This window comes from Electrophorus electricus, chromosome 15, assembly GCF_013358815.1.
Source record: "Electrophorus electricus isolate fEleEle1 chromosome 15, fEleEle1.pri, whole genome shotgun sequence".
Classification (NCBI taxonomy): Eukaryota; Metazoa; Chordata; class Actinopteri; order Gymnotiformes; family Gymnotidae; genus Electrophorus; species Electrophorus electricus.
Window position 1 is genome coordinate 12495364 of NC_049549.1, and position 12696 is coordinate 12508059.

Here is a 12696-nt window from a genome sequence, read left to right on the forward strand (position 1 = left end):
TTTCAACTCTGTCTGAAAACTGACAGAAATTAAGTATGTGAGCAGTAATTGTTCTCATTTGTTCTTCATCAAAATACGAATGCACAGTTTACATTTAGTTGATATATATTTTTTGTAATTTGGTAGACGTATATACAGGACTATGTTTCATGATTACAAAGTAATTCATAAATGGCTATTTCACAAAGATAGATATTCCATATAGGCCTACAGTAAGGCCCTGCCACAAAGATAGATATTCCATATAGGCCTACAGTAAGGCCCTGCCATATGTGACCAATACATTTTGCTGAAATTCCTATTAAAATAGTGAACCCCTTATATACCAACATATTTCTTATACACATAGACCTTTCATACATTTTTTTTCACAGCTATCACATGGACATGACTTATGTGAATGCTATGAACAGATATAGAATTGATGCATAAACAATGATTGATGCATGTATCCAAACCTTTCTCCAAAACCCCTCCTTCCACAGACACATATGCTTAGTGCTTAGCCTACTCTTCCATGTACATTGACATGAACAGAGGACCACCTTCCTGTAAGGACATTTCCTATTTGATGAACACAGGCAGATTGTCATGAAATTTTTAGTTGCTCATTATAGAGTCCATTGTGGTCACCAAGACCCTTTTTTCAAGCATTTCAAGGATTAACAGAGACAAGGAGCAAAAAGAACGTTCACTTATACTAATAATATTTATTTTCATTCTAAGGTATTAAATCCAGCTGTTTGGCAATGCAAAACCTCACTGCTGAATCCAGACTGCATTCTCATCTGAAGAAAATCATGAGAGGGCTCCTCTATCCTCTCAGTACAATATCTGTCCGTTGTGTGCCTGTTACCAATGTCAACTGTGTCTCACTGCTTTAAGTCTATGGCTGTACATTTTCACAAACTGACGCTGTATCTGAGTTAGTTTCATTCCATATATTATAGGGTTTAGGAGAGGAGGCACAACAAGATACTCTATACCCAAGATATTGTGCAGAGCTTGCAACCCCTGGCTTTTGCCATAGCGAGCATACATGACATCAAAGATTAAGGAAACACTGAAATTTATGAGTGTTATTACATGGGGAAGGCATGTATGCATGAATTTAACTCTCCCTGTCTTGGACTGCAAGCAAGCTCTGATGATGTGAATATATGACACAGTAATGAGCATGGCTTGGGAAACATGAGAAAACAATAGGAAGTATCCATACACATTGTTCACAGTTACATCAGTGCAAGATAACTTAACAACCTCCCAATTAGAGCAGTACAGCTTGTCAATGTCATTGCCACATAAAGCAAGTCTTGCTGTCAGCACAGCCCCAATGGATGTTTGCAGAAAGGAGTAAAGCCAACTAAATGTCAGCAGTTTTAGGATCTTCTGGTGTGTCATAATAGAGAGATATTCTAAAGGCTTGCAAATAGCTACATATCTGTCATATGCCATGACTGTTAAGCATGTGAATTCACACAAAGCATAAAAGAAAATGAAATATATTTGTATCAGGCATGCTGTATATGATATAGTGTGGGAATCTGATAAAAGATCAGCAAGGATCTTTGGATAGAAAGCAGAAGAACCACATATTCCATTTATAAACAAACTGCATATGAAGAAATACATAGGTTCATGAAGTGCCTTGTCTAGAATAACTGTGATAACCAGTGCTAAATTTACAAGCAGAGTCACAATGTAGACAAAAAGACCAAATCCAAAGTAAATGTGTTTGTTTGTTCTTGTGTCATTAAGTCCATGAAGCACAAACACGAACTCTGCAGAGGAATTTTCCACCATTTGTTCTCAGTATATTTGATTACAATACCAGAAAAGCTCTCAGTATATATGGATATAAAACCAGGCACATTTTAAAAAAGGATTACAATCCTCATTTGCTGTAAAAATAAAACAAGTATAATCCCTAAATGGTTTCTTTGTGTAGAAATACGTTTGCTTCACTTAAAATGTCCACAGCCATCTGATTTTCACTCATTGGATGTTAGCATGCTCACTGTCCCATAAGTTACTTTCCTATTTTTCATGTCTGGTGCTTTTGCTTATATACACATTTTTTGTAATCTGCTATGCAAATGATTATGTGTAAAATCTCATTGGTCACTCTATTGCTCACCCAGTGATGGCACTACCTTTATCAATAGTCTTTGTGAATCATCACACTGTGTTTCATTGTGGTAATGAATGTATTCTCATGCAGGCATGCAGAAAATACCAAAATGCATTTTCATAGAAAAGTGGCAATTTTATGTATTACTGAATGAGTTTTAATTTGTGTCAATTAATTATTTTAATGTTGTATTTATTAAGCATAATTAGCAATACGGTGCAATTTACATTAGGTGTAAGGCAAAGCTAAGCAAGTTTATTTTGTATGGCATTTCATACACAATTCACACAATTCAAGTTCTTTACAAGGTAATACATAAAGTTGATTTAAAGTTGATTTAAAGAGAAAACAATTATAATGAAGTTAATAAAATTTATATATATATACACATTATTCTTCCTATTTTTATTGTTTATGGCATAAGTGAATGATGAGTTTTAAAAGATCAGCAGTGTAATACTGTCTCTGAGAGCAGTGCCCAATAGCAGTGCCTTACATCTAACTAAAACTGTACAAAAAAGGTATTGATTTCAAAATGACCAACATCAGAGAACTAAGATTTTCTGACAGTTGGTTCCATGGAAGAGCAGCACAGAAGCTAAAGGCTGCTTCTCTGTGTTTGTCTTGGGTGTGATTAACTGATGAGTTCCTAATGAAGTGCAAGTGCTCAGCTGTCACTTAAATTGCTATCCAGTCCCATTTATGTTGTTATATATTATGTAATCTAACAAAATGTGACATTGTGACGTGTTGTGAAGGTGAGACACAACTCGGATACAAGAGTTAGTCACGTTTCATTGATAAGATACAGAAATGAATCAGATACCCAAATTCTTAATTAAGGTTACAAAACAAAAGCACCCATAACAGGCCTTTATATGCATAAAGACATCAAGACAAGAACCAACAACAAGGATAAGGGAACACAAGGCTTAAATATACAGACAAATGAACAACGAAAAAAAAAAAAAAACACCTGGATATAATCTAGGGTAGAGATTGACAAGACACATGAGAGAAGAGCAGAGAAAGGAGGAAAACCAAACCACATAGTAAAAAATGCCATGGAAACAAATGACAACAAAAACATAGAATCATGTAGTATTTAGAACATTGATACTGTCACAGTCTGTTCCCTTCTCCTGAACGTCTCCTCGTGTGTTTGTGTGTTTGTCAATGTGGCCACACCCTCCCTGTGTTTCATACCTGCTCCTCATTGTGTCATTATCATATATGTATAAAAGTCTGTCATTTACGCATTTGTGTTTTCTGTGTTTAATCACATTAGTCTGTGTGTTACGACGTGTATGTTATATGTGCAATAAAACGTGTGTTTATGTTCAATGCGACCCATCCCTCCATCCTTCTATAACTCCTCACATTACAGAAACACAGACCAACAAAGGATGCCTGTGAAGGGGAGCAAAAAAATGAAGGGGAAGAAAGGAGGTAAATGCCCTTCCATAACCCACACAGTGAGACCCTCCATCATCCTGGCCTCACTCCATACTTCCGCCACAGGGGAGGAGGCCACTGGACGATTTTGGGGGATCCCATTAATCTGTGTGTTATGACGTGTATGTTATATGTGCAATAAAACTTGTGTTTATGTTCAACGCAACTTGTCCCCGCATCCTTCTATAACTCCTCATGTTACAGATACCAACAAGAGGATACCATTACAGAACCCCTCTTAACACACAACTCCCGATACACCAAGGTAGAGGGGGCTCCAAACCCTGAGGGTAGAAGGGATCCTCAGAGGCAGGTGTTGTAGGCAGGGACCTGGACAAAGACAGGAACAATGTGACAGGAGATGGGACTGAATTATAGGAGTAATGGTGAACTGTACAAGAGACTAGGAGACTGGACAGCAGACAAGGAATCAGGTACAGAAATGGTAAGAGGGACAGGTGCAGGGTCATTCACAGGTATGTGGAAAGACACAGAGGCTGAGACAGGGATGGAGATGGTGACAATGATGGGGACAATCATAGTAAATGGAATAAAGGCCAGGCCAGGGACAAGAGATGGGACCAGTATAGGGGAATGAGAACCTTGAGGACTAGGCAAGAACAAAGACAGTAACAAAGGGAACAATATGGGTGGCTGAGCAGTGAACTAAGAAAAGGACATAGAGACAAGCCTGTCAGCGAACAGGGAAGCCGAAGGAGCCAAGGCCTGGGAGCAGAAAGAATGGAGAACAGAGCAGGAAACAAGGCAGCTGGTGGGTCAGGTGACCCTGTGTGCCCGGCGGCAGCTGGTGGATCTGATAGGTCCAGAGGTACAGTGGTGGCCATTGGGGTCTAGAGGGTCCAGAGGAGCATTTAATCACACACCCTTAAATGCTCTGCTTTTGGACCTCATAGCAAACAAACAAACAAACCAAAAATAAAAAATAAAAACAGAGCAATGCAAGATATGGGGGAATTATCTACCATAATACACTGCCTGGCCAAAAAAAAGGTCACCAACTGGATTTAACTAAACAAATAGGTAAGAGCCTTCCATTGGATAATTACTGCATGGGTGATTATGTTTCAGCTGGCAACAAGTTATTTAACCCTAAATGATGCAGTGAGTAGCTTCTAATTTGTTAAACAACCATGTCGAAAGACACATCCTGTGGTCGTGGAAAAGATGTTAATCTGTTTCAGAAGGTTCAAATTATTGGCATGTATCAAGCAGAGAAAACATCTAAGCAGATTGCTGAAACTACTAAAATCGGGTTAAGAACTGTCCAATGCATTAGTAAAAAGTGGAAGGACAGTGGGGAAACATCATCTTCGAAGAAGGATTGTGGTCCGAAAAAAATCCTTAATAAAACCAGTTGTCAGTGAGGCTAACCAGCAAAAACGGCTTCATTTTTACTAGGGAGCATAAAGGACTCTGGAGCAATGAAAGAAAGTCATGTGGTCTGATGAGTCCAGATTTACCCTGTTCCAGAGTGATGGGTGCATTAGGGTAAGATGAGAGGTGGCTGAAGTGATGCACCTATCATGCCTAGTGCCTACTGTACAAGCCTATGGGTGCAGTGTTATGATCTGGGGTTGCTGTAGTTGGTCAGGTCTCGGTTCAGCAATGTTATGTGCTCAAAGAATGAGGTCAGATGACTACCTGAATATACTGAATGACCAGGTTATTCCATCAATGGATTTTTTTCTTCCCTGATGGCATGGGCATATTCCAAGATGACAATGCTAGAATTCATTGGGCTCAAATTGTGAAAGTGGTTCAGGGAGCATGAGACATCATTTTCAAACATGGATTGGCCAGCACAGAATCCAGACCTGAACCCCTGAGAATCTTTGTGATATGCTGGAGAAGACTTGGAGCAGTGGTCCAACTCTCCCATCATCAATACAAGATCTTGGGGATTAATGCAACTCTGGACATTGCAGAAGTTTGTGGAAACGATGCCACAGTGAATGCATGCCGTAATCATAGCTAAAGGCGGTCCAGTGAAATATTAGAGTGTGTGACTGTTTTATCTGGCCAGCAAGTGTAGTTACTGCAATGTAGTCAAGATAGATTACACATATTTCCTATGATAGAACTTTGGCTTGGAACAGTCTTCACTTTTTGCCCCTTCCCCAGGATCCAGGATCCCTCTGGAACCACAACACCCATAAAACTCAGAACTTATGCATGAAATGTATGAACCCTCTAACAGCGTGTTTATACTCCAAGGAACTATGGCCTTAAATTCTTTCAGACTGTAACTTACCAAGACAATGAACTTTTCTTATCCCACAGCGATGTTTCACAAATATATTTGTTTATTTTCCCACAAAGTAATAACTTGACATTTTAAGTGTGTTTTAAGGGTGTCTGCTATGATGTCAAATAGTGTCATATGCCAGTAATGTACGGGTATCTTAATATAATTTTCAAATTGTGATGTTTGCTTCTATTATTTAATAATTTTCCATTGTTTCATTCTTCTCATTATTATTTTGCATTATTCATCATAATCGATTTCCTTTTATGTTACTGAATGATCACAAGGCGGATGCTAAGAAGAGCGAGATTTTGTCACGCGACGCTCCCCCCCACAAGTCACGTGGTACGGCCTGCCGCATGCAAAAGGACACAACATGAATGAAAACACACAGAGACGCAAGATTTGCAATAGAATGAACCACTTTATCATTATATATTTAAACACACACTCAGAATATTGGGAGTAAATTGTCAGGGTGGGCATAGGCCAACATAAACAAAACACTAAATGACCCTCTGGAAACTTACTTCCATAAATAAAAAGAAAAACAAAAGAAAAGTACAACATAACTTCCCTAACACTGAAACAAGATAAAAGGAACAAAAGAAAAATGGCACACACCCCTACAGCTCCAAAAGAAATAAAACTGGAATAAACAACAAAATATGCATATCTATACACACACACACACACACACACACACACACACACACACATTCCTAGGCACATACAGTTGAAAACCAGTAAAATCAGTGAAACACTTGCGCACACACACACTAATGTTCAAATGTTTAGAGGTAATTCATTCATTCAATCATTTAGGATTTGGATGTAGAATTTCCCAAACTATATTAAAACCCACATCACAAATGGGAAACAAGATGGTATTGTGTCTGCTATTATACATATGATCTAGGAGTTAGGAACAGTAACAGCACCCTTGTCTACCCTCTCATCCACTTGGTGATACTCACTATGTGGCTTCAAGTTTTGTTTTCATCATGTCAGTGTGTCACCATGTGCCTTGTGTTTATTTTACTTCCCTCACATGTTGCCATACCTCCCTAGTTAGCAGTGTTCTACACTTCACCTGTGTCTAGTTCTTTCCCTAAATCATTGTGTATATATATACCTGTCCCCAGTTGGTGTTAATTTGCCAAGATAGCTTTTATAGTATCTTGTCTGACTGGTAAGACATTGGCCTGGGCACTGTATTTGATCATGCTCATGAGGGACGGGTGTATGGTGAACTCCTGCGGAAGCTCCCTCAAGGTAACCACCCAGTGTCTGAGGACAACAGAATTCAGGATACTGGTGGCAGGACGTTTTTGGAATGAGCCAGTTTTACTAGTGGCTTTTCAAAGTAGACTTAAGGGTTAAGTACTATCTGAACTCGCCTGCAAAGATGAGGGCCTCAATCTAAACCAGCTGATTACTCTCTACTAATGCCTGGATCAATTATTGTGAGAGCGCAAACCAAGAAGATAGGGCCGGAGTTACTTGATCCAATTTCCAGAGAGATTAGGGAGACTACAACACATCCCAGAGTCCACAAGAAGAAGCCATGCAGTGTGACTCTTACTCCTGCAAAGAAATAGAGATGGGTTTGCAAGGGTCTTTTCTTCTACTGTGGCAATTCGGGTCATCTGGTATGAGAGTGCCAACTGGGTTCTCACTTGTGCCGACCCCAGGAAAGTATGTAGAGCCTCCGCCACATGCTAATGAAGTTGAAATAAATGATTGAAATAATGGAATAATCAAGGTTCTCATCATCTGTATATGATTATAGAAGGTTTGGAAAAGCTTTCCACAAAGGCTTCTCTTAAAAACCTCAAAATTTCATTAGTCCCCCTAGTTTCATTTCCCATGCAAAACTATATTTCTTTTAGGGCTTGGTCCTTTAACATAGAAACCACAAAGTCAAACCACTCCTGTACACTTAATTATCTGACCCTCAGAGCCTCGTCAACCTCCTCCACAAAATCTTCTCTAGATTTACCATTTTTACCCAGTTCCCCAAATAAAGTCATGACATTCCTATAGCAGGTGTACTACAGTACAGAAAATACAGCACTGTTATTTGACCTGGCCTCACAGACCATAGTCTCATTTCTCTACCTACCCAGTTAATCAGTTTGATGCTGCATTTCTCCCATGGTATTATCCAGTCCTTGTGGCCCTGCTTGAGCCAAGCTGTCCCCTTCACCAGAGCCTTGTCACACTGAAGACAGGTTATTCTGGATGACAGATGAACCAGAGCCAGCAATGTCCTCACTGGAAACAAATAAAGTGCCTGGCAATGCTCCTTCCACTGGGCACCGGGCCTCAAACGAGTCACATTCACTTCAGGTTGGCTGCTGAAGGGAAACTCCTGTGCCAGCCAACATCCACCACTGCCACATTAAACTCTAATTAATCTGTGTTGCTTGGCTCAATAATACCCCAAAAAGAAACAAAACAGAGGGCACATGAGCAAAACTCTTCTCCTGGTATCAAAATTGAGTAGCCAGTGTAAACAATAACACAGACACACAAGTAACTTGGGGTACTTATTTTCTAGCCGCTCAGATGTAAAATAAATGAGAAGCAGGACATTGGCACCATTATGTGTTTTTTTTTTTTGTAAGAAAGCAAGGAAATACCAGTTAGTGGAAATCAAAATCACCGGGAACCTGAATTCAGTCAGACCCATAAAACAAAACCCTTTTTAAAATAATCTCTAATATCTGAAATATGGTAGTCAGGTTTCCAATCTCAGCTCCTTTAGAGATTCCAATCCATTTCAGACAGCACAAGTAAACATCACACCACTCAGATTAACTGGTTTGTACTCCCTTTGATGATATAATGTGCTCAACTCATCTACTAAAATGAGAAAGATGTGATCCCATGAGCAGACACTTTAAACACACAACCATGGTAAATATAAGCACCTGATGACAGCTTACTGAATTTTAACTTGTTTTCTAAACCAAAGAGTTGGAGGTGGTGTGGGGGTGGTATAATCAGGATGTATAGGAGTGTCACAAAGTGACTAATGAGGTGAGTGGTGTGTTTACAAGCACTCCATAACCCGATCATTATCAGATTACTGCAGCTATCTGATTATTTAAATACTCATGTAAACATGACCAGATTTCTTAGACTGTATTAAGGCCATAATCATATTTTTTTAAATGTGATAAAGAGATTTCTTAAGACAATTTTTACAGTGGTGTGGTGAGAGTGGCAAGTCTCACGTATTCCAAGACTCTTGCTATTTCACTCCATACATGACTCACTGTAGTAGTCCGTATGTATATAGACAAAAATATTTCAATGACAACGGGAATGCGGATGATCTTTATGGTATCCTACTCTCATGGGAATGATGATAAAACAGAAATCAGATTACTCATGTAAACAAACCTTTTTTTTCTATTATCTGATTACTGAAGTGCATATAAATGCATCAATTGAATTACTGACAAAATCTGATTTCTTGTCTTTATTGGGCAGTGGTAGCTCAGTGGTGAAGGTAATTGGAAGGTTGCTGGTTCAAGCCTTGCCAGTGTGGGGGGCCCTGAGTAAGACCCTTAAACTTCAATTGCTCAAGTTGTATTCAGTAAATTGCTTTGGAAAAAAGCATCAAGTAATTGGATTACTGAGGACATGTGACACTTAATTCAAACAGGTTTTTTTTCAGGCTCCTAATACAAGTGCTGATGCTATTACTAAAATAGGACTACTTATTATGTCCTAAATATTTCAGTTTGTTTTAATTTGTAAGAAAAGGAGGAATACTGAATAATGCACTTTTAACTCAGCAAACTCTTTAATAAGGTCAACAAACTTGAATAGTGGTGTGAATGGTTTTCTAATGAAAAGCCCTCTATACATGATGCAATATTTCATTATAAATATCAAAAGTGTTACATTTTAGGTTTTAGTTTGTACACTTAAATTGTTTGTTTCTCAAAAGTATTTATTTCGAACCACACAAATTGAACACATTTAATATTCACCAAAACTTTGTTGACTCATCTGTGTAAGCATTATTTATTATATTTTTAAGCAAACTTAATGTGAAACTTAATGGAGATCCATTTTGAATGCTAACTATCCAGCCAAGTCTAAGACTTTGCCTCAGGTTCAAACAGAAAAAAGATATATATTTACACATTTTATGAAGAGACACAATGAAAAGAGGTGACATCACAAAATTAAGAATAATTACAACAAAAAGATCACTTAGTACTTCTGTAATTGAATTAAAGTTCTTGCTCATTTCCACCAGACATAATCACCAAAGAACATGTCTTCCTTTAAATAGCATGCATTCCTTCCAAATCTTTATCCAAAGCCTGTTCTTCGATAGATATGTATGCCTAGGGGTGTTGTCCAGGGGTCAGGCAGGAGACGAGGTCTGAAACACAGGCAGAAGTCAAAAACCGGGAAGACAAATGTGGATCTGGAATGCTCAGTATGCAACATTGAGTCTGCAATACTTTGCTATGTGAACACGAGGAAGTGGGGACAGTACTGAGGAGGATTAGGATCAGGTGTGTGTTAGTACTCTGGTGAATCAGATCAGGGGTGTGCGTGAGTGGGCGTGGCAGTACGGGGCTGAGTGTGGTTCCTGGGGTTTGTATCAATACCTCCCACCTGACGGGTGGCTCCAGACACCCGAGAATGGGGAGCCCTGGGCAGCCCCGAGGGCCCAGACAATCTGGGTGAGCAGCGTGGAAGTCAGCCAGCAAAGAGGCATCCAGGATGTCAGATCTGGGAACCCACGATTGTTCTTCAGGTCCATAGCCCTCTCAGTCGACGAGATACTGAAGGGTCCCATCATGTCTCCGGGAATCCAACAACTCATGGACCGGACAGGCTGGTTCTCCATTGATCTCCACTGGGGCAGGAGGGTTGATGGGGGCCATGGCTGTGGATACAGGACTGTAGTGCACAGGCTTTAACAAAGACACGTGGAAAGTGGCATTCATTCGGTACTTTGAGGGGAGCTGCATCTTGTATGATAAGGGGTTAATCTGCCGGAGTACTTTGAATGGACAGATGTACCAGTGGCTGGGTACTGGGTGCTACATAAGTCTAACTTAGTGAGGATTGTAGCACCTAGCAGTCGTTCGTGGGTCAAAGAAATAAGGGGAAGCTGGTAGGGATACTTTATGGTCACTTCATTTAGGGCCTGATAATAATGCATGGCCTTAATCCCCCTCCTTTTTTCTCCACGAAGAAGAAACCAGCAGCAACCGGAGAGGTGGAGGGACAAATGAAGCTGTGTTGTAGGGCCTCTGCAACATATGCCTCCATAGCTGCCTCCTTTGGCCAGGACAGTGGGTAGGGCTTAGCTCTTCATGGCAGGGAAGCCCCGGGAAGGAGATCCACCACACAGTCCCATGGTCGATGGGGTGGGAGTTCCGTTTCCTTAACATTACTGAACACATCCGAGAAGGGCCTATAGAATGGAGGTATAGACTGAAGTGATGGGGTCTCCGGGCTTTTGACTGTAGTGGATAGGATTGGCAAAGCTATGCAGTTCTGAAAACAGTGCTTACTCCATGGCAGAAGTTCAGCAGTAGACCAAGGTCATGGGTAGACCAGGGAAAGCCACGGGACATGGGTAAAAAGCATAAATTGAATCGACTCACAGTGAAATAAGCTGATCTTAAGTGTGACTGGGATGGACTTGTGTGTGACTACACCATCACCTATGGGTTGGTCATTAAGGGAATTAACACATAGTGGAGGATCTAAAGCATGTTTAGTGATTCCTAGTCGTGTAGCTATCCCCACATCCAAAAAATTCCCTGCTGCTCCAGAATTCAGCAAGGCAGAGAGAGAAACACTCTTACCATTGACAGACAGAATGACAAGTAATGCAAGTGGACGATTACTATACAGCAGGGAAGACATTCTTATGTGCGTGTTAACTGTAGAAATCTGATTGAAGGAACCACAGCCGCTGAGGCAAGAGCCACCTGTGAAAGTCTCTGAATGGTCTTTCGTAGTTTGGCAAGGACGACTTCTTGATGGGCCAATCTGTCTTGAACCTCTGCTGGATTCATAGATGGGCGAAGTATTCTGTACTGTTTGAATACACACACAAGAAAGAGGATCCAATTGAAAGAGGTTTTGATAGTGGAATCAAACAATTTTGTGGGGGTCAGGCAGGTATTCTCAGTCAGGCTGTTCCAAGGTTGGTAACATGGGGCAGAGTCCAGGGGAGGGTATCCAGGGGTCAGGCAGGAGACAAAGTCTGAAACACAGGCATAAGTCGAAAACCGGGAAGACAAACGTGGATCTGGAATGCTCATTATGTAAAATTGAGTCAGCAATACTTCGCGATGTGAACGTGAGGAAGGGAAGCATAAGTAGGGGGGCAGTACTGAGCAGGATGAGAATCAGATGTGTGTTAGTACTCTGGTGGATCAGATCGGGGGTGTGTGTGAGAGCCGTGGCAGAGCGGGGCTGAGTGTGGTTCCTCAATCAAAGACACAATATCACAAGCTCATCATCACCGGATTATTAGTTGCATCTGTTTCTCATATAATCAGTATATTTAAATCTGCCATGTCCATAGTCTCTTTGCAAAATATTGCCACTATTATTTACTGCGCATACTGTTTTATTTTCCTGATTGCCTGGTTGTGTTTCTGATCATTTTTCCAAATGCTCTCTACTATTTTTTGTCTGCCACTTTTGGATTTGTCTGCCTGAATATGATTGCCTCTTTGATTTCCACCCCGACTGTTTTTTGACGTGTTTGGCTTTATTAATTCTATCCTACTATCGACCATTTTGGATTATCATGTTCTGATTAAACTTGCACTTCATTTTATCTGCG

General features: G+C 40.3%; 1 protein-coding gene across 1 annotated transcript; it reads right to left on the reverse strand.

Annotated features, from left to right (window-relative positions):
* Positions 1-861: 861 nt before the first annotated feature.
* On the reverse strand, positions 862-1803 carry LOC113574714 (olfactory receptor 142-like). The gene has a single exon (XM_027005821.2). The coding sequence runs from the start codon at positions 1801-1803 to the stop codon at positions 862-864; it is 942 nt and encodes a 313-aa protein (XP_026861622.2).
* Between the last annotated feature and the right edge of the window lie 10893 nt (positions 1804-12696).